Genomic DNA, 22,794 nt, shown 5'->3' on the forward strand with positions numbered 1-22,794 from the left:
GTGAAAGGACTCCCCTGCAGGTAGGGAGCCAGGGGCTCGAACTGGGATCCTTACGTGCGCTTAATCCGCTGTGCTACCTCCCAACTCCCTTTTTAAATTTTTTTTAAATATTTATTTATTCCCTTTTGTTGCCCTTGTTGTTTTATTGTTGTAGTTATTTATGTCATTGTTGGATAGGACAGAGAGAAATGGAGAGAGGAGGGGAAGACAGAGAGGAGGAGAGAAAGATAGACACCTGCAGACCTGCTTCACCGCCTGTGAAGCGACTCCCCTGCAGGTGGGGAGCCAGGGGCTCGAACCGTCATCCTTACGCTGGTCCTTGTGATTTGCGCCACCTGCGCTTAACCCGCTGCGCTACTGCCCGACTCCCCAGGAGAAATTCTGTATGCTAGCAGAGAATGAAGCCAGAGGTTGGTATTCTGTAAAGCTGAGTTATCAGAGCATGATGCAAGGTGGGGCAGTGGCTTCAGAATTTCAGTTTGGGAAAAGTTTTGGGTGCAAAGATAAAAAATGAGAGTATCCTGTGCAAAGCACAAGGACCAGTGTAAGGATCCCAGTGCAAAGCAAGTGTATTATTTTCCTATAGCTTGTATCTTGACTGCCTTTTGAGGGGTTCTGGATGGAGATTCTGGCGAGCATAAATCACTTATACACACAAAATGAGAGTGATGGATTCCAGGACCCATGTGCTCTCCCCACGGTATACTTTGGTCTGGCCCCTTGGCTCAGGTTATCTCTCCTCAAGATTGTGATTTCCTGGAGATGAAGATTTGGGAGGGATGTAAAAGTGCCTTCCAGCCTGTCCTCCCCTCTTGGCACCATTGTGCCTAGAATATAATCTCCGTGGAGAAAAGAGTGAAGGCAGTGGAAAATAGGGCCACCGGGCTAGTGTTGAAGCTCCTTTGGCAAAGCAGGTACAAAGTGTGTTTGCTTAGATGGCTGAGGAAATCCTGAGCAAGGCAGGATCTAGGGAGGCAAGGTACCTTCTCCATAAGTCACTCCCTCGGGCCATCAATTGTTCTCAAGTGGGGCTAATTTTGCCCTCTTAGGGGCCTCTAGCAGTGTCTGGAGACATTTTTTGGTTGTTATAACTTAGAAGAAGGGTACTGTGGTCTGGGGGGTGGTGCAGTGATAAAGCTTTGGACTCTCAAGCATGAGGTCCTGAGTTCGATCCCCAGCAGCACATGTACCAGAGTGATGTCTGGTTCTTTCTCTCTTCTCCTGTCTTTCTCATAAATAAATAAAATCTTTAAAAAAAAGAAGACGAAGAAGAGTACTTTTTTAAAAAATATATATTTATTCCCTTTTGTTGCCCTTGTTGTTTTATTGTTGTAGTTATTATTGTTGTTGTTGGATAGGACAGAGAGAAATGGAGAGAGGAGGGGAAGACAGAGACGGGGAGAGAAAGATAGACACCTGCAGACCTGCTTCACCGCTTGTGAAGTGACTCCCCTGCAGGTGGGGAGCCGGGGCTCGAACCGGGATCCTTTGTGCCACCTATGCTTAACCCAGGCCACCTGCTCTTAACCCACTGCTCTCGAAGGGTGCTACTTGTATCTAGTATGTAGAGGGGGGGATCCTGGAAACATCCTACCATGAACAGAACAGCTCTCCATAACTCCCTAACACATCAATAGTGTCAAGGTTGAGAAACCCTGATACAGAGGAAAGAGTATTTGGTAGACTTGGTCTCAATTTCTGAGTAGCCAGGTGGCGCCCCACACCTGGTTAACCACACACATTACAATGCACAAGGACCCAGGTTCAAGCCCTTGGTCGTCCCCCTCCCCCACACCTCCAGAGGAAAGCTTCATGAGTGGTGAAACGGTGTTTTATATTTATTTTATTAATAAGAAAGATTGGAGGAGAGAGAAAGAACCAGACATCACTCTGGTACATGTGCTGCCGGGGATTGAACTCAGGACCTCATGCTTGAGAGTCTAGTTCCTTAGCCACTGCGCCACCTCCCGGACCACAGACAGCTTATTATTAACCTCCCTGACTTTTAGTTTCTTCAAAAGAACTTCACAGGAGTGAAAGTGCTATGTGCCTTTTTTTTTTTAATAGGACAGAGAAAAATTGAGAGAGGGAGAAAGACAGAGAGACGCCTGCAGTACTTACTTCACTAATCATGAAGCTTCCCCCTGCAGGTGGGTTCTTGCACATAGTAACATGTGTGTTTAACCAGTTGTGCCAGTTTAACCTGTCCAGTCCCCTAATAGAGCCAGTATTTCTTCCCCTCCCTCCCTCTCTTCCTCTTTTTTACTTTATTTTTAATGACAAAGACATAGAGAAAGACCAGAGCAGTGCTCAGCTCTGGCTTATGATGATGCTGAGAATTGAACCTGGGACCTTGGAGCCTCAGGCATAAAAGTCTTTTACATAACCATGATGCCGTCTCTCTAGCCCCCGAAACCACATAGTCTCTCAGGTTCCTTTTTTTTTTTTAATGTTTATTTTATTTATTTATTCCCTTTGTTGCCCTTGTTGTTTTATTGTTGTAGTTATTATTGTTGTTGTTGGATAGGACAGAGAGAAATGGAGAGAGGAGGGGAAGACAGAGACGGGGAGAGAAAGATAGACACCCGCAGACCTGCTTCACCGCTTGTGAAGCGACTCCCCTGCAGGTGGGGAGCCGGGGCTCGAACCAGGATCCTTATGCCGGTCCTTGTGCTTTGCGCCACCTGCGCTTAACCCGCTGCACTACAGCCCGACTCCCAGGTTCCTTTTTTTTTTTTTTTTTTTTTTTTTATGAGCATTTGGGTGTCCCTCTGCTAGGTACTGGATGTACAAAGATAGATGGTAAACCGTCTCTGTCTTCAAGATGCTCAGAGGCCTAAGCAATACACAGGCAAAGAGCCTCTAATAACATGAAGCAAGAAATGCTAAGGTGGGAGTTGGGGAGGGAAGATATGGGAGTCTGGAAGACAATATTTCCCTAAGTGGTGGGTAGAAGTTAGCTAGGTATGGAAGCAAGGAGGGCAGGTATACAGACAAAAGAACCTCCAAGCAGCCCATGACGAACACTGGAGGGAGGAGGCTGGGAAGAGAGACTGCACACCACATTAAAGAGTTCAGGCTGGGCCCAGGCACAGTGGTTAAACACTCACATTAAAGTGTACAAAGGGGAGTTGGGTGGTAGCGCAGCGAGTTAAGCGCGTGTGGCTCAAAGCACAAGGACCGGCAGAAGGATCTAGGTTCGAGCCCCCGGCTCCCCACCTGCAGGGGAGTTGCTTCACAGGTGGTGGGTGAAGCAAGTCTGCAGATGTTTATCTTTCTCTCCCCCTCTCTGTCTTCCCCTCCTCTCTCCATTTCTCTCTATCCTATCTAACAACAACCACATCAATAACTACAACAATAAAACAAGGGCAACAAAAGGGAATAAATATTTTTTAAAACATTTTTTAAAAAGTGTACAGGGGGGAGTCGGGCTGTAGCGCAGTGGGTTAAGCGCAGGTGGCGCAAAGCATAAGGACCGGCATAAGGATCCCGGATCGAACCCTGGCTCCCCACCTGCAGGGGAATCGCTTCACAGGCGGTGAAGCAGGTCTGCAGGTGTCTGTCTTTCTCTCCTCCTCTGTCCTCCCCTCCTCTCTCCATTTCTCTCTGTCCTATCCAACAACAACAACAATAATAACTACAACAATAAAACAACAAGGGCAACAAAAGGGAATAAAAAAAAAAAGTGTACAGGGACCCAGGTTCAAGCCTCTGGTCCCTATCTGCAGAGGAAAAGCTTTGCAAGTGGTGAAGTAGGTCTGCAGGTGTCTATCATTCTCTGCCCCTCTCTATCTTCCCCTCCTCTCTTAATTTCTCTCTGTCCTAGGCAAGGACAACATCAATAACAACAACAATAAATGGCCACCAGGAGCAGTGTATTTGTACTGCAGGCACTGGGCCCCAGCAATAACCCTGGAGGCAAAAAGAAAGTAAGGAGACTAGGGGCATGTGGCATCTCCAGAGTAGAGAGAGACCAGTTTTGTGAATACTGTCTGGTCACAGGCTTTCTGTAGTAAATTGTAACCTATGGATTTAGGGGAATGGTGAGCTCAGAAACAAGTCAGAAATTGTTACAGAGCAAATGAATAAGCAGGAGAAGACAACAGTTTCTTTTGGGAATCTGGTAGAAAGTAGCCCACACTTTCAAAAAACTTGTTCTAAAGAGAAAGTGAGAAGGGGAGTCGGGCGGTAGCGCAGAGGGTTAAGTGCAGCTGGCACAAAGCACAAGGACTGGTGTAAAAATCCCTGTTCGAGCCCCCGCAGGGGAGTCACTTCATGGGCGGTGAAGCAGGTCTGCAGGTGTCTATCTTTCTCTCCCCCTCTCTGTCTTCCCCTCCTCTCTCCATTTCTCTCCTATCCAACAACAATGACAACAACAACAATAAAACAACAAGGGCAACAAAAGGTAATAAGTAATTAAAATATTTTAAAAAGAGAGAAAGTGAGAAAAGCAGTAGATCACAGGGTTAACAGGGCAATAGTAAGCATCTGAGTACTTTCAGTATTAGTTATGGAAAAAGCTGGTTGGAAGGTTTAGAGCACAACTCAATCACAAAAGAGGGGTCCCTGTGGAAGCAGGTAGGATGGGAAGGGGAAACTGACCACACACTCACCCATTACCTCTTGGTTTATCACAGAACAAGAGACCTTTTGGGGGCAGCGTTAAAATAACTCTTGGAGGGAGTCGGGCGGTGGCACAGTGGGTTAAGCACATGTGGCACAAAGCACAAGGACTGGCCTAAGGATCCCGGTTCGAGCCCCCAGCTCCCCACCTGCAGGGGAGTCGTTTCACAGGTGGTGAAGCAGGTCTGCAGGTGTCTATCTTTCTCTCCCCTTCTCTGTCTTCCCCTCCTCTCTCCATTTCTCTCTGTCCCATCCAACAACAATGACATCAATAACCATAACAAGGGCAGCAAGAGGGAAAATAAATAAATATTTAAAAAAAGAAAAAGCTCTTGGAGACTGGTATGAAATCATCCCCAACCACTTCCCCTTAAGTTCATGTCTACAATCTTATATAAAGGTCACAATAGACCAATACTCAAGACCATAGAGTGCAGCACCAAAGCCAAGGGATAATAGAAGATACCTGCTTAGCAACCGAGAGGCAACATGATAGTTATGCAAAAAGATCTTTATGCCTGGGGTACCAGAAGTCCCAGGGTCAACTTCCAGAGCTGAGTAGTGCTCTGGCGAAAAAATAATTTTTAATAATAATAATATAGGAGCCCAGGAGGTAGAACCCCACTGAGCCTGTGTTGCCTGGTACTTTACTTGGTAGGAGAGTCAAGGAATCAAAGCATCTCAGAGTTTATAGTTCTTTCCCAATCTTTATAGCAGAGAAACTGAGGCCCCTGCCTCACCCCCTTTCCATAATATATGGAAAAGATGGGAACTGGGCGGTAGCGAAACAGGTTAAGTGTCCATGACACAGAGCATAAGGGGCCGGCATAAGGATCCCGATTCAAGCCCCCAGTTCCCCCCTGTAGGGGGTCACTTCGCAAGCAGTGAAGCAGGTCTGCAAGTGTCTCTCTTTCCTCCTCTCTGTCTTCCCCTCCTCTCTCAATTTCTCTCTGTCCTATCCAACTACAACAAAGGCAACAAAAAATGGCCTCCGGAAGCAGTGGATTTGTAGTGCAGGCACCTAGCCCCAGCGATAACCCTGGAGGCAAAAAAAAAAAACAGCTGGTGGTGGTTCACATGGTGGAGTACACACACTGCCACATGCAAGGACCTAAGTTCATGCCCCCATTCCACACCTGCAGATGGGAAGCTTCACAAGAGGTGAAGTAGCGCTGCGGGTGTCTTTTCTTTTTCTCTATGTCTTCCTTCCCCCCTCTGCCTTATTAAACAACGCACACGCACACACAAATCTATATATGAATAGGGATGAATGGAAGGTTGGAGTCCTCGGCTCCCCGCCTACAGGGTGTCGCTTCACAAGCAACAAAACAGGTCTGCAGGTGTCTGTCTACCCCTCTCCCTGTTCTCTCTCAATTTCTCTCGGTCCTATTCAAAAATAAAATGGAAAAAGATGACCACCAGGAGCAAATGGATTAGTAGTGCAGGCACCAAGCCCCAGTGATAGCCCTGAAGGGAAAAAGAAAAAAGAGAAGGGGGTGGAGACAAAGAGACACCTGTAACCCTGCTTCACCACTCGAAAAGCTTTCCCCTGGGGATTGAACCAAGGTCCTTGTGCACTGTAACATGTGGGCTCAACTAGGTATGGCACCACCCAGCCCCTCAAAATTCTTTCTTTCTTTCTATTTATTTATTCATTCCCTTTTGTTGCCCTTGTTGTTGTTATTGATGTCATTGTTGTTGGGTAGGACAGAGAGAAATGGAGAGAAGAGGGGAAGACAGAGAGGGGGAGAGAAAGATAGACAACTGCAGACTGGCTTTACCGCTTGTGAAGAGACACTCCTGCAGGTGGGGAGCTGGGGCTTGAACCAGGATCCTTACGCTGGTTCTTGTGCTTTGCGCTGCCTGTGCTTAACCCACTACACTACCGCCTGACTCCCTTTATATTCCTCTTATGTCACAATTGGGCCAGCTTCCATTGGTGAAACCAGCAGGTGAAGTTACCTCCTGGAAATTCTTCCCACTTTGTAATGCAGTGCAAAATATCTTTCTTATGCGATCATGCAGTGTCCTTGTACCCGAATTCCGTGAGTGCAAACTCAGTGAAAACAAAATGCCTGTGCTCTCCAGTGCCCGTCCTGTCCCTCAACATATATGAAAAGGTTAAAAAAAAAAAAAAATCTAAGAATCAAAGAGGGAAAAACAAATTTGTGTGACACTAAAAATTAGGGTGGCACTCTGAGCATTATTTGTAGTTACATATTTGCTCTTAGATACCCTTTCAGCCTGTTTTCTACTCCTTTCCTAGTTTAACATCTGTCCAGGACTGGGCAGTGGTGCCCCTTATAAAGCACACATGCTTCAATGCACAAGGACCTGAATTCAAGCCCCTGTTCCCTACGTGCCCAGGGGCCAGTGGGCAGGGATGGGGGGAGGCTTCACAAGCAGTAGGGCTCCCCCTTTCCTTTCAGTTTCTGTCTTTCCAAATTAAGTGAACAACTAAATGGAATAGAAGGTTGTTTTTCTCACTACATCCCAGTTTCTGCCGAGCCCTTGTAACCCAACACTGGCTGGGGCCCAGATAAGCATTTTTCCAGGTCAGGGGTCATTCCACAGAAGGGACCCACACACTTCTTAAGGTTTGCTCCCAGGTACAGTTGTCCTCCAAGGTTACTGTCACAAAATCAGCACTCTTTGTGGGCCTCAAGATGCCACCCCTGAACCCAGGAACAGGGCCAGAACGCTAACCTGGATACTGTTTGGCTCTAGGTTCCTTCTGACCAAGGACCCATGGCTCTGAAGCTGATGAGGATGGTGACTAAGCAAGAGGAGGATGCACTGAGCCGGAGATGAGCCAGCCGATTTGGCCCTGGGACACAGGAGCTGAAGAGGACACCCTGAGGCTGTACGAAGCATCCTTCTCCCCTAGAATCTAACTTGGACTGTGACTGAACATTCCAGCCAGCCTCTGCAGAGAATTACTTCTGCCTCTGTGGCAGCTCGGGAATCATTGCTGCTTCTCAAAAAAAGAAGAAAAGAACCAAAGTTAAAAAAAAAAAAAAAAAAAAGGATTAGTTTTCACCAAAATGAAGGATTGAGGTAGATTAATTTTTTTAAAGCAGATTATATGATTTATCAAAAAGAGGGAGGAGACAAAGAGTAAGATAAGCCCCTATACTATTCCCTCCCCAGGGATAAACACTTGTCACCTCTTTAGTGTATATCCTTGCAAGTCTTTTTAGCTATATATACGGATCTTCCTTGACTTATGATGTGGACATAACCCCATTATAAGCTAAAAATACCACAATTCAAAAGTGCACTTAATATACCTAATCTTCCAAACATCACAGCTTAAATTGACCTACCTTATATATGCTTTAGGACACTTACCCAGCTAGCTGCAGTTGTTCAGAATCATTTAACAGAACGCCTATGTCATCAGAAATGACTGACTATCTCATATAATCTATTGGTTACTTGACTGAAAGTGAAAAATAGTAGCTGTCTGGATTCTCACCATTAGTGCACCCAGCAAGAAGCATGCAGAGCCTGAAGAATATTTGAAGCATTGAACTAAAAATGAACTGTTGCCTGATGATGGTGCTATATAGTGTTAGGATCATCAGTTTCTCTTCTGGCAAGACTTGAGAGTGCTGTTTGCTCTAATCATCATGTAGCTGAGGTGGGAACTGCACACTTGCTGCCACTGCTCTGCATCATGAGAGAATATTGTGGCACTGATCACTAGTTAGGCAAAGATCAAAAACCAAAGCACAGAATGCATGTGGCTTTCATATCGTCAGAAAGGCAAGAGATTGTATGTCAAATCAGTGTAAGTCCGGAACCGTCGGTACATACCTATTTTTATAAAGAAGGAATCATCACTGTTTTACTGTATACTTTGTTCACATATCACTATGTCATGAATACCTTTCATGTCAATAAATACTCTTCTGTAACATTTTTAGAGTTTGATTATTTTTTTTAATATTTATTTCCTTTTGTTGCCCTTGCTTTTGTTGTTGTTGTTACTGATGTCATTGTTGTTGGATAGTACAGAGAGAAATGGAGAGAGGAGGGGAAGACAGAGAAGGGGAGAGAAAGATAGACACCTGCAGACCCGCTTCACTACTTGTGAAGACTCCCCCTCTGGCGGGGCTCGAACCCGCATCCTTAAGCTGTTAAGTCCCTGCCCTCCACACCATTTTCCTAACATTTTTTAAAAATTTATTTATTGGATAGAGACAGTAAGAAATCAAGAAGGAAGGGGAATATTTCTCAAAAATCACTCAAAGTTTTCCCCTTGAAGGTGGAGATTGGGGTCTCAAACCCATGTCCTTGTGCATTGTAACATGTGAACTCAACAAGGTGCACCACCACCCGGCCCCTATTCTCTTAACATTTTTTTTATATTTACTTATTTATTTTCCCTTTTGTTGCCCTTGTTTTTTATTGTTGTTGTAGTTATTATTGTTGTTGTTGATGTCGTTGTTGTTAGATAGGACAGAGAGAAATGGAGAGAGGACGGGAAGACAGAGGGGAGAGAAAGACAGACACCTGCAGACCTGCTTCACCGTTTGTGAAGCGACTCCCCTGCAGGTGGAGAGCCAGGGGCTTGAACTGGGATTCATACACCAGTCTTTGTGCTTTGGGCCACCTGCGCTTAACCTGCTGCGCTACTTCCCAACTCCCTCTCAACATTTTTTTAAACATTTTTTGTATATTTATTTTATTTTATTTATTTTTCCCTTTTGTTGCCCTTGTTTTTTAATTTTTGTTGTAGTTATTATTGTTACTGATGTCATCGTTGTATATATATATAATTTTATATATTATATGCATAATTTTTTTTTCCTCCGGGGTTATTGCTGGGGCTAGGTGCCTGCACCACAAAGCTACTGCTCCTGGCGCCTTTTTTTTTTCCCTTTTGTTGCCCTTGTTTTATCTTTGTTGTATTTATTATTGTTGTTGTTATTGATGTCTTTGTTGTTGGATAGGACAGAGAGAAATCAAGAGGGGGAGAGAAAGATAAATACCTGCAGACCTACTTCACCGCCTGTGAAACAACTTCCCCGCAGGGGGGGTGGGGGGGCTCCAACCAGGATCCTTACGCTGGTCCTTGCGCATTGTGCCACGTGTGCTTAACCCGCTGCGCTACCGCACAACCCCCACTAATAATTATATATATATATATTTTTTTTTTACTTTTTTAAAAATTTATTTTTTCTCTTTTGTTGCCCTTGTTGTTTATCATTGTTGTTATTGCTGTCGTTGTTGTTAGGACAGAGAGAGATGGGGAAGATAAAGAAGAGGAGAGAAAGACCCCTGCAGACCTGCTTCACCGCCTGTGAAGCGACCCCCCTGCAGGTGGGGAGCCGAGGGCTCACCGGTCCTTTCGCTTTGCGACACGAATAATTATATATATATTATATTTATTTTATTTATTTATTCCCTTTTGTTGCTCTTGTTGTTTTATTGTTGTAGTTATTATTGTTGTTGTCGTCGTTGTTGGATAGGACAGAGAGAAATGGAGAGAGGAGGGGAAGACAGAGAGGGGGAGAGAAGGATAGACACCTGCAGACCTGCTTCACCGCTTGTGAAGCGACTCCCCTGCAGGTGGGGAGCCGGGGTTCGAACCGGGATCCTTATGCCGGTCTTTGTGCTTTGCGCCACCTGCGTTCAACCCGCTGCACTACAGCCCGACTCCCCAATTATATTTTTATGCATATCCTAGTTTGCTTAAGTTCCTAAAAACATAATGGCTAGGAGTCAGGCAGTGGCGCACTGGATTAAGTGCACATAGTACAAAGTACAAGGACCCATGCAAGAATCCCGGTTTGAGCCCCCAGTTCCCCCACCTGCAGGGGGCGTCACTTCACAAGTGGTCTTCTTCTAGCGTTTGCCCTTCTTCCGTAGCCAGTCAACAGCGTCAGGTTGAAAGCTGTCAGGAGCTGCTTGTTGCTGGCTTTGAAAGTGACTGGGATCCAATGTGGATTCAGTCTCTAGGAAGGATCGTCAGTTTCCCCAATGAATGGGTACTCACGGGATGCACCACGGGAAGGTCGATCCAATGCAACCCTTCACAAGTGGTGAAGCACATCAACAGATGTCTTACCTTTCTCCTTCTCTTCTCCATCTCTCAATTTCTCTCTGTCCTATCCAGCTAAAATGGGGAAAAATGGCCACCAGGAGCAGTGGATTCACAGTGCTGGCACCAAGTTCCTATGATAACCCTGGAGGCAAAAATAATAATAATAATAATAGCTCAGTTACAGGATTGTAACAGTTCTTTATATAAAATGATGTGTTCAGGACTTTTGTTATTTATTTATTGGGTAAAGACAGAAATCAAGAGGGAAGTAGAGGCTGGGTGGTAGTGTACCAGGTTAAGTGCGCATAGTATGAAGTGCAAGGACTTGCACCAAGTATCCCAGTTTGAGCCCTCCTTCATAATCTCATAATTGGTGAAGTAGGTCTGCAAGTGTTTCCCTCTTTATCTTCCCCTCCTCTCTCAAGTGCTGCCCAGGTCCTTGAGTGTGGTAACGTGCAGTCTACCAGGTGTGCTACCACCCAGCCTCAAATTCAGAACTTTTCATTGTTATTTCACAGCTCAAGGTCTACTGAAGAGACCAGACAGCTTTTGTGAAAGGCCCTGAAGAACACTTCTAGTAGGTTGTGCAAGGCTGAGGTTCTAAGAGTCCGTTGCTGAAGAGTTCACAGCAGGTTATGCCTACATGGCCAGGCCTTTAGAACCTAAGTCTAAACAGGTCTCCAGAAGCAGATGCAGTCCACAGTTTCCCTGAGGTCTCCTGTAGGTGTGAATACCTTGTGTGTCCTTAGACAAGAGAGCATATGGACACCCATGCTGGGTGCCCAGGGAATCCAGTTCATACCGTTCTGCTGCTTTTGCTGGAGAAATTTTTAGCTATGAGTGTAATTAGCTATTGAATCTTATTGGTCTTTCTGGAATTGAAATACAATTAAATTTCTAACCTCACAAGGTTTCTTTTGTTAAAAGGACATTGAAAAGAAAGTTAGGGCATTGATTAGAAAGGAATGTGAGGGTGGGGAAGATAGCATAATGGTTATGCAAAGAGACTCTCATGCCTGAGGCTTTAAAGTCCTAGGTTCAGTCCATTGCATCACCATGAATCAGAGCTGAGCAGTGGGGGTGAGGTAGATAGCATAATGGTTATGCAAAAAGTCCCTCATGCCTGAGGCTCCAAAGTCCTAGGTTCAGTCCCCTACATCACCATAAACCAGAGCTGGTCAGTGCTCTGGGGAAAAAAAAAATGCTACCATTCAAGAGAACCTGGGTTCAAGGCCTCCAGTCCCCACCTGCAGAGGGGAAAGGTATCATGAGTGCTGAAGCATGGCTGCAAGTGTCTCTCCCCCTCTCCATCTCTTTCTTCCCTCTCAATTTATCTCTGTTTCTGTCCAATAAATATTAAATTAATAAAATATATTAGAAAGGAATGTAAGAGGCTGGGTAATGGCACAAAGACCCTCCTTCAGGAGGGATATTTCACAAGTGGTAAGCAGGTCTGCAGGTGTCCTCCCTTCCTTCTAACCCCCCTACAAATAAAATAGAAAAGAAAGAAAAGGATAAAATGGCCATCAGGAGTGGTAGATTCCTAGTGCAGGCACCAAACCCCAGTGACAACCCTGGTGGCAATAAAATATTTCTTTAAAAAGGAGAAGAAATGCATGGAATTTGAACATTAAAATGTGATACGTGGACAAATTCCAATGAAACTAGGTATCTCTCTTTTTTTTTTTAGGTTTCTTTTTAAATGTATTTATTCCCTTTTGTTGCCCTTGTTTTATTGTTATTGTTGTTAGATAGGACAGAGAGAAATGGAGAAAGGAGGGGAAGGCAAAGGGAGAGAAAGACACCTGCAGACCTGTTTCACTGCTTGTGAAGTGACTTCCCTGCAGGTGGGGAGCTGGGGCTCCAACCAGGATCCTTAGGCCGGGCCTTTGCGCTTTGTGCCACACGCGCTTAACCCGCTGTGCTACCGCCTGACCCCCAGGTACCTCATTTTTATCCATTAGAAGCAACCCTTCTATTCCTGCTTACGGAGGTTAATCTCTTGCCCTGAGGTCATATAATTAATTCCTAAATGTGTCCAAGAGTCTTCTTCCTACCTTCATGGAGATGTCTGTGATCAATTAATTGAGGAAGAAACACCTCAGGTTTGAACTACAGGTAAGTCTGCATGATATGCATGCATTGCTGCCAAGTGGGTAGCAGTAGCAGACAGTCTGAGCCAGTCCAGAAAGATAGTAATGAAGGGAAATTCTCCCACTGGTTGGCATTTGGAGCAAAGCATTTGATTGTTCTTTTTACCTGGAAGAAGAAAAGGTCAAAAGAATGGGTTGTACGGAATCATGACATGGAGGGCAGGGGTAGATAGCCTAATGGTTATGCAAAAAGTCATGCCTGAGGCTCCAAAGTCCCAGGTTCAATCCCCTGCACCACCATAAACCAGAGCTGCTCAGTGCTCTGAGAAAAAAAAAAAAGTTATACCAAATCATGACGTGGTCAGATAGTCAAACTTGGTGGAAATACTATTGAAAAATTTATGACAAAGAGGTCTGAGGAAGATGTACGATTCTAGACCTCACTGAATATGGATATATATATTCCAAGTGAGTGCTCACCAGACAGTAGAAGATTTCCATAATAATGGATAATCAGCCTTCTTCCTCATTCTACTATTCCTGTAGAGGTTGTACTTGACTTGAGCACTGCGGGCTTCCACTCCCTGAGACTGACCTGGCTGCAGCTACTGTTGATTGTTGATAGAAGTCTACTCATAGAAGCAGCACTGAGCACCATTGCTCAGAGGGATCAGTCAGCCAGCTACCTGGGCTTAGCTTGATGAAACTGGACAACTTTCATTAAGGAAGAGGTGGTACTTAGTTCTTACAGGAATTGACTCTTTCTAGACACTGATCTTCTTTCCTTGACTATCATGCTTTTGCCAAAACTACTGTCTTATATACTCTCTCATCCTCCAATTGTGGTATATTCACAGCAAGTGAGAAAAATTCAGCCGTGAACTCATGCTTGTGGAATTCACTGTCCCATGTTCCCCACTATCTGGAAACAACCACCTGAAATAGTCTATTTTTCTTTTTTTTTTTTTTTGCCTCCAGGGTTATCCCTGGAGTTCAGTACCTGCACTACGAATCCACTGCTCCTGGAGGCCATTTTTCCTATTTTTGTTGCCCTTGTTGTTATTATTGCTATTGTTGTTGTTGGACAGGACAGAGAGAAACTGAGAGAGATGGGGAAGACAGAAGGGTGGGGGAAAGATAGACACCTGCAGACCTGTTTCACTGCTTGCGAATCACACCCACCACCGAAGTTCTGTGTTCCACCTTCCCACCTCTCAAAGATAAAAACCATCATAGTCTTCTGTTTTTTTTTTTCTCAAAAGTTCATGTGTATCAGATCTCTAGATTCCACTTGAGTGAAACCATCCAGTAGTTGTTCCCATCTCTTTGATTACTTTGCTAAGCAGAATCACCTCCAGTTCCATCCATCAAATGGGCTTTTAGATTCAGCTACAGTGTCGGCAGGGGAATGAGACCTTACATTGCTGGGGCAGTGTCTGCCAGTATGCAATGTATTTCTTACATTGACACCTCTGATTCTTCTAGATGCCCTGCATTTAAGAGTAGGAGCCAAGGAATAAAAATCACTTCTTTCTACTAGCCCTGTGGACCAATAGTAAAGATGTTTACATCTCATCCTTACAACTTTAGTCTCTGCTTAGTCTAGATATGCTACTAAAATACTATGAGGTGGGGCCAGGTGGTGGTGCACCTGGTTGAGCACACACATCACAGTGCACAAGGACCTGGGTTCAAGCCCCCAGTACCACCTACAGGGGGAAGCCTTGCGAGTGGTGAAGCAGGACTACAGGTCTCTCTCTCTCTCCCTCTCTCTCCCTCTCTCTCCCTCTCTCTCTCTCTCCCTCTCTCTCCCTCTCTCTCTCTCTACCTCTCTCTCCCTCTCTCTCCCTCTCCCTCTCTCTCCCTCTCTCTCTCCCTCTCTCTCCCTCTCTCTCTCTCTCTCTCTCTCCCTCCCTCCCTCTCTCCTTCCCTCCCTCTTTGTCTCCCCCTTCCCTCTCAATGTCTTCTTGTCTCTATAAAATAAAGATAACAAACAAACAACAACAACAACAAAAACAACTTATAGAATCCTATACACTTATTTTTGTTTCTTGGCCTTTTTGCTAGCATAACGCTTTCTTTTTTATTATTATCTTTTTTTCCTTCCTCTTTCTTTCTTCTTCTTCTTATTTTTTATAAAAAGGAGACATTAAAAAAATCATAGGATAAGAGGGCTACAACTCCACACAATTCCTACCACCAGACCTCCGTATCCCATCCCCTCCCCTGATAGCTTTCCTATTCTTTAACCCTCCGTGAGTATGGACCCAAGGTCACTGTGGGATGCAGAAGGTGGAAGGTCTGGCTTCTGTAATTGCTTCCCCACTGAACATGGGTGTTGACTGGTTGATCCATTCTCCAAGCCTGCCTCTCTCTTTCCCTAGTAGGGTGGTGCTCTGGGGAAGCGGAGCTCCAGGACACATTGGTGGGGTTGTCTGTCCAGGGAAGTCTGGTTGGCATCATGCTAGCATCTGGAACCTGGTGGTTGTAAAGAGAGTTAACATACAAAACCAAACAAATTGTTGAACAATCATGGACCTAAAGGCTAGAATAGTGCAAATGAAGAGTTGGGGGGGGGTCCTGCATTTTGTAGATAGCTAGTGGGCATATTTTAGTTATATTCCAAAGGGCCTGTAGCTATACTAGTTTTTTTTTCTTTCTTTTTATTTTTTCCCCTGAGCCTGAAATCTGATATGCAGGTGGATCCAAGTTATTGTTTGGGGAGGTGATGTCACAGCTGGAAAAGGACCAAAAAGCTGGATCAGGGAAGAGAGTAGCTCCCTAATATGGGAAAGGGGTATACATATTGTTGACTGTAAACCCCATCAATTTGATTTAGTCTTGGGCCCATATTCAGCTTTGGAGCCTATGTGACCACTGCATCCCTATAGATCTGAGCTCACATCCTGTAGGAACATTCCAAGCTGCCCCAATATTGACCCGTCTTCCTCAGGTGTAGCATAGAGTATGTTGTCCATCTTCCCTTGGGAAGATGGAACATTCTCTACCGTTGTTGATCCAAGTTGAGGGCAAGGTCCTATGGGGGGCCCACAAAGGGGTCTATTTTGCTGTTCCTTATATAGATGACTGGTAACAATGGAGAGAGCGATTTATTCAAGGTCTAGGCCCATCATGTCTGTTTGGGAATATCAGGGCTCCCTGAATAGGACCCCAGCTGATGGGGTTATTATTATTATCTTTACTTATTGGATGGAGACAGCCAGAAATTAAGAGGAAGAGGGAGATAGAAAGGGCAAGAGAGGGAATTGTGCGGTAACGCAGTGGATTAAGCACAGGTGGCACTAAGTGCATGGACCAACTAAGGATCCCCAGTTCGAGCCCCCGGCTCCCCACCTGCAAGGGAGTCACTTCACAGGCAGTGAAGCAGGTCTGCAGGTGTTGTCTTTCTCTCCCCCCTCTGACTTCCCCTCCTCTTTCCATTTCTCTCTGTCCTATCCAACAACGACATCATCAATAACAACAATAACTACAACAATAATAAAAAACAAGGGCAACAAAAAAGGAAAATAAATAAATAAATATTAAAAATAAAAAAAAGGGCAAGAGATTGTGGTCCAGGAGGTGGCACAGTGGCTAAGGAACTAGACTCTCAACATTGAGGTCCTGAGTTCAATCCCCAGCAGCACATGTACCAGAGTGATGTCTGGCTCTTTCTCTCTCTCCTCCAGTCTTTCTCATTAATAAATAAATAAAATCTTTAAAGAAAAAAAAAGAAAGAAAGAAAGGGCAAGAGATAGATCCTATAGCCCTGCTTCACCACTTGTGAAGCTTCCTGCTGCAGGTGGGAACTGAGGGCTTGAACCTGGGTCCTTGAGCACTGTGACATGTGTACTCAATCAGGTGAGCCACCACCCACCCCCTAGAACTGCTTTTTTATTATTTTTTAATTTTTTAAATTTTATTATTATTTTTTTTTACCAGAGCACTGCTCAGCTCTGGCTTATGGTAGTGTGGGGGATTGATTTTGAGACTTAAGAGCCTTAGGCATGAAATTCTCTTTGCATAACCATTATGCTATACCCCCACCCCTATAACTGCTTTCTATACTTAGCTCATTAGTCTTCATTCTTGTTTCTCTCACTGTCATTAACTTCCCTCCACACAGACATACACACAGAGACCACAGACATAACAGTCTCTCTCTCACACACACACACACACACACACAGTAGGACTTATGCCATCTGTGTTGTTTATCAGAGTGGACATTATTTTTTTATATCTTTTTTTTTACTTTATTTATTATTGGATAGAGACAGAGAAAAATTGAGAGGGGAGGGGGAGATAGAAGGGAAGGGAAGATAGAGAGGGAGAGAGACAGAGATACCTGCAGCCCTGCTTCACCACTCATGAAGCTTTCCCCCTGCAGGTGGGGGCCAGGGGTTTGAACCCAAGTCCTTGCACACTGTGATGTGAGGGTTCAATCAGGTGTGCCACCACTTGGCCCCTGACAGTATTTTGTATCACACCTAGCTTTGTGCTGGTTTGGCTGTATTCTATAAATCAACCTAATTGATAGTTAAAGTGAGGAATATAAGCTGGTATGAAGACAAATAACCTTCATGAATGTGGAATCTACAACCAGGGTCTTCATAGTCTCCTGTTCCAGTATAGCAGTTAACTTTATCTTTTTTTAAAATTACATTTTATTTTAATGAAGAGGAGGGAGAGAAAGATACAAAGAGAGAGAGATACAGAGAGACAGAGCACTGCTCAGCCCCGGTTATGGTGTGAGGGACTGAATCCTGGACTTTGGAGCCTCAGGCATAAAACTCTTTTTTTTTTTTCCTCCTCCAGGGTTATTGCTGGGCTCGGTGCCTGCACCATGAATCCACTGCTCCTGGAGGCCATTTTTTTCCCCCTTTTGTTGCCCTTGTTGTAGCTTCGTTGTGGTTATTATTATTGCCCTTGTTGACGCAATTCGTTGTTGGATAGGACAGAGAGAAATGGAGAGAGGAGGGGAAGACAGAGAAGGGGAGAGAAAGATAGACACCTGCAGACCTGCTTCACCGCCTGTGAAGCGACTCCCCTGCAGGTGGGGAGCCGGGGGCTCGAACCGGGATCCTTACGCCAGTCCCTGAGCTTTGCGCCACATGCGCTTAACCCATTGCGCCACCACCCGACCCCTGGCATAAAACTCTTTTTGCGTAACCATTATGCTGTCTTTGCCACCCTCCAGTCTAACCGTTTTCAACTCAAAGTACCTAAAACAGATGGTATTGGCAAGTTAAATGGAGCCCAAGGGTGTACCTCAGACTTGACACAATTCAAATTCATGACAGGCTACATTCTGTTACAGAAAAGATGGTTTAGGCATACTTGAAAGGTTGATACTAGAAATTACAGATAACAGCAAATCACAAAACATCTTCCAGGTCAGCTCCATCCTCTGTAGAATGAGTCATTTTTACTAGGTGAATTTTACAATGCATCCCCAGCTGCCAACTCTGCCTGCTTGATGAATTTATAGAACACATTTTCAGGATTTTGTAGATGAGAAAGGTTCTCAAGGTTTGTTTTTCTCTAAAGCTGCCAATTATGAACTACAATGGCAAAACTCTTCATACTGGGTGCTGAAATATTCAAGTACTGTTTGAAGTCTCTTGGGTTGAGAGTAAAAGTGAAGCACTGCCTAAACTTTTTCTCCACCCCCCAGGTTCCAGTGTCAGGGGCTAGGCCATTCGAGTCATCTCTGTGTCCTATGTCAGGGCTGATCTGATTTGAGGTGCAAGGGAAGGGGCAAAGATCCTGCTTGTTGAGGTGCCAAACTGTGGTGTACCCTATACACTGTACATGCTACCATGAGCAAAGACCTAAGTTCAAGACCCTAGTCCTGGGGCCAGGCAGTGGTGCTTCCAGTTAAGAGCGGGTTCAGCGCACGTGGCACAAAGCGCAAAGACTGGTGTAAGGATCCGGGTTCGAGCCCCCGGCTCCCCACCTGCAGGGGAGTCGCTTCACAATCAGTGAAGCAGGTCTGCAGGTGTCTGTCTTTCTCTCCCCCTCTCTGTCTTCCCCTCCTCTTTCCATTTCTCTCTGTCCTATCCAACAACGATGACAACAAGAATAACTACAACAATAAAACAACAAGGGCAACAAAAGGGAATAAATAAATAAATAATTTTTTAAAAGCACATAATACTTAGCACAAGGGTCCAGGTTTGAGCCTCCACTCCCCACCTGCAGTGGGGAAGCTTCACAAGTTGTGAAGCAAGTCTGCAATTGTTTCTCTTTCTCTCTTCCTATCTCCTCCTTCCCTCCTCTCAATTTCTCTTTGTCGTGTGTGTGTGTGTGTGTGTGTGTGTGTGTGTGTGTGTGTGTGTGTGTGTGTGTAAAAAATGGCCTCCAGAAGCAGTGGATTAATAGTGCCAGCACCAAGCCCCACTGATAACCCTGGAGAAAATAATACAAAACAAACAAACAAAACCCTTGTCCCCACTTGCAAGGGGAAGCATGACAAGTAAGTGGTAATGCAGTGCTGCAGGTACCTCTCTCTTTATTTATTTCTCCACCCCCACCTATATAAAATAGAAGGAAAAAGGGGGAAATGGCCACCATAAACAGTGGAATCATGTAGGAACCATGCCTCAGCACTAGCGCTGGTGACAAAACAAACAAAACAAGATTCATGGGCAGGGGTAGATAGCAGTATGGTTGTGCAAAGAGACTCTCATGCCAGAGGCTCCAAAGTTCCAGGTTTAATTTCCCACACTATCATAAACCATGGAGTCAGGCAGTAGCACAGCGGGTTAAGTGAACATGGCACTAAGCACAAGGACCAGAGTAGGATCCCAGTTGGAGCCCCAGGCACCCACCTGCAGGGGGGGTTGCCTCAAAGTGGTGAAACAGGTCTGCAGGTGTCTTTCTGTCTCCCTCTCTGTCTTTCCCTCCTCTCTCCATCTCTCTCTGTCCTATCCAACAACGATGACATCAATAAGAACAGTAATAATAATCATGACAATGATAAAACAACAAGGGTAACAAAAGGGAAAGAAATAGCCTCTAGGTGTGGTCCGGGAGGTGGCGCAGTGGATGAAAGCATTGGATTTTCAACCATGAGGTGCTGAGTTTGATCCCCAGCAGCAAATGTACCAGAATGATGTCTGGTTCTTTCTCTCCTCCTATCTTCCTCATGAATAAATAAATTTTTTAAAATTTATTTCTTTATTGGGGAATTAATGTTTTACATTCAACAGTAAATACAATAGTTTGTACATGCATAACATTCCCCAGATTCCCATTTAACAATACAACCCCCACTATTTCATTCATCATTTTTCATGGACCTGTATTCTCCCCACCCACCCACCCCAGAGTCTTTTACTTTGGTGTAATACTCCAATTCCATTTCAGGTTCGACTTGTGTTTTCTTTTCTAATCTTGTTTTTCAACTTCAGCCTGAGAGTGAGATAATCCCATATTCATCCTTCTGTTTCTGACTTATTTCACTCAACATGATTTTTTCAAGGTCCATCCAAGATCGGCTGAAAACGGTGAAGTCACCATTTTTTACAGCTGAGTAGTATTCCATTGTGTATATAGACCACAACTTGCTCAGCCACTCATCTGTTGTTGGATACCTGGGTTGCTTCCAGGTTTTGGCTATTACAAATTGTGCTGCCAAGAACATATGTGTACACAGATCTTTTTGGATGGATGTGTTGGGTTCCTTAGGATATATCCCCAGGAGGGGAATTGCAGGGTCATAGGGTAGGTCCATTTCTAGCCTTCTGAGAGTTCTCCAGACTGTTCTCCACAGAGGTTGGATCAACTGACATTCCCACTAGCAGTGCAGCAGGGTTCCTTTGACCCCACACCCTCTCCAGCATTTGCTGCTATTACCTTTTCTTATGTATGACATTCTCACAGGAGTGAAGTGATATCTCATTGTTGTCTTGATTTGCATTTCTCTGACAATCAGAGACTTGGAGCATTTTTTCATGTGTTTCTCGGCCTTTTGGATCTCTTCTGTGGTGAATATTCTGTCCAAGTCCTCCCCCATTTTTGGATGGGGTTATTTGTTGTCTTGATGTTGAGTCTGGCAAGCTCTTTATATATGTTGGTTATTAAACTCTTGTCTGATGTATGGCATGTAAAGATCTTCTCCCATTCTGTGAGGTGTCTCTTGGTTTGGGTAGTGGTTTCTTTTGCTGTTAAGAAGCTTTTTAATTTGATGTAGTCCCATAGGTTTATACTTGCCTTAGTCTTCCTTGTAATGGGATTCGTTTCATTGAAAATGTCTTTAAAATTTATGCGGAAAAAAGTTCTGCCAATATTTTCCTCTAAGTATCTGATAGTTTCTGGTCTAACATCCAAGTCCTTGATCCACTTGGAATTTACTTTTGTATTTGGTGAAATACAGTGATTCAGTTTCATTCTTCTGCATGTTTCAACCCATTGTTTCCAACACCATTTGTTGAAGAGACTCTGCTTTCCCCATGTAATAGTCTGGGCCCCTTTGTCAAAGATTAGATGTCCATACGTGTGGGGCCTGGGGAGATTGTTGATAACTGTTTCAATTTCATTAGCTGTGATGGTCCTGTTCATGTTATCCACTTCCTCTTTACTTAGTTTTGGAAGTTCTTAGGTCTCTAGGAAATCATCCATTTCTTCCAAGTTCTCTAGCTTGGTGGCATATAGTTGTTCATAGAAGCCTCGCATGATATGTTGAATTTCTGCGGTGTCTGTTGTGATATCTCCTCTTTCATTTAGTATGCGATATTTGGGTCTTCTCCCTTTTTTGTTTTGTGAGTCTGGCTAAAGGTTTGTCGATTTTGTTTACTCTTTCAAAGAACCAACATTTACTTTTGTTGATCTTTTGTATGGTTTTCCTATTCTCAATGTTATTTATTTCTGCCCTAACTTTAGTGATTTCTGTCCTTCTGGTTGCTTTAGGGTTCCTTTGTTGTCCTTCTTCTAGGTCTTTAAGATGTGCAATCAGGCTGTTTATTTGTACTTTTTCTTGTTTCCTAATGTGTGCTTGTATAGCTATGAACTTCCCTCTTAGGACTGCTTTAGCTGTGTCCCAAATATTTTGATAGTTTGTGTCTTCATTTTCATTGAACTCTCGAAACATTTTGATTTCTTCCTTGATTTCCTCTTTGACCCAGAAGTTGTTAAGAAGTGTACTGTTGAGTTTCCACATTTTGGCACTGTTACTAATCTTTTGTTGATTGTTAAGTGTTAGTTTAATTCCACTGTGGTCTGAGAAGATGCTTGGGATGGTTTCAATGCTCTTGAATAGGCTGATGCTGTCTTTGTGGCCTAACATATGCTCTGTCCTTGAGAATGACCCATGTGGATTTGAGTAAAATGTGTATTCCAGTTTCTTGGGATGAATGACTCTGAAAATGTCCAATAGTTCTAGTTTATCTATCTCTTCATTTAGCTCCCTTATGTCTTTATTGATTTTCTGCCTGGATGATCTGTCAAGTTGAGAGAGTGGGGTGTTGAAGTCCCCTACTATGATTGTGTTACTGTTAATATATTGCTGTAGCTCTTTCAGTAGAAGTTTGATGTATTTAGATGGCTTCTCATTGGGTGCATAGATGTTAATAATTGTTAAGTCCTCTTGATTTCCATCCTTTCACTTTAAGACTGTGTTTGTCTTGTTGAATTAGGTGGGTTTCCTGTAGACAGCATATTGTTGGGTTGTGTTTTCTGATCCATCTTCCTACTCTGTGTCTTTTAATAGGTGAATTCAGGCCATTAACATTTATTGATATCAAAGATTGAAGATATTTTAATGCCATTCTTGTAGAGTTTTAGATTGTTTTGATATATGTCCTATTTGTGGTGGTCTGGTTGTTTCTAGGATACTTTTCAGAACTTCTTTCAGGGCAGGCTTGGTGATGGTTGATTCCTTCAACTGTTGCTTGTCTGAGAAGGTTTTGATGCCTCCATCTAGTCTGAATGACAGTCTAGCAGGATATAGTATTCTTGGCTGAAAGCCTTTCTCATTGAGCACTCGATAGATATCTTGCCATTCTCTTCTAGCCTGTAGTGTTT

The 22,794-nt window shown here is 44.1% G+C and overlaps 1 protein-coding gene and 1 long non-coding RNA gene across 2 annotated transcripts in view; one reads left to right on the forward strand and one right to left on the reverse strand.

Moving 5' to 3' along the window:
* Nucleotides 1-8,545, forward strand: part of SCPEP1 (serine carboxypeptidase 1) — a 52,691-nt gene extending 44,146 nt beyond the window's left edge. The window contains exon 13 of the mRNA XM_007526705.3: nucleotides 7,351-8,545. Coding sequence (XP_007526767.1) covers nucleotides 7,351-7,434 — 84 coding nt within the window. The 3' untranslated portion in view covers nucleotides 7,435-8,545. The remainder of the gene's footprint in view (nucleotides 1-7,350) is intronic.
* Nucleotides 1-22,794, reverse strand: part of LOC132541981 (uncharacterized) — a 235,734-nt gene that overhangs the window by 55,461 nt on the left and 157,479 nt on the right. The window lies entirely within an intron of this gene.

Source organism: Erinaceus europaeus, chromosome 12 (assembly GCF_950295315.1).
Source record: "Erinaceus europaeus chromosome 12, mEriEur2.1, whole genome shotgun sequence".
Classification (NCBI taxonomy): Eukaryota; Metazoa; Chordata; class Mammalia; order Eulipotyphla; family Erinaceidae; genus Erinaceus; species Erinaceus europaeus.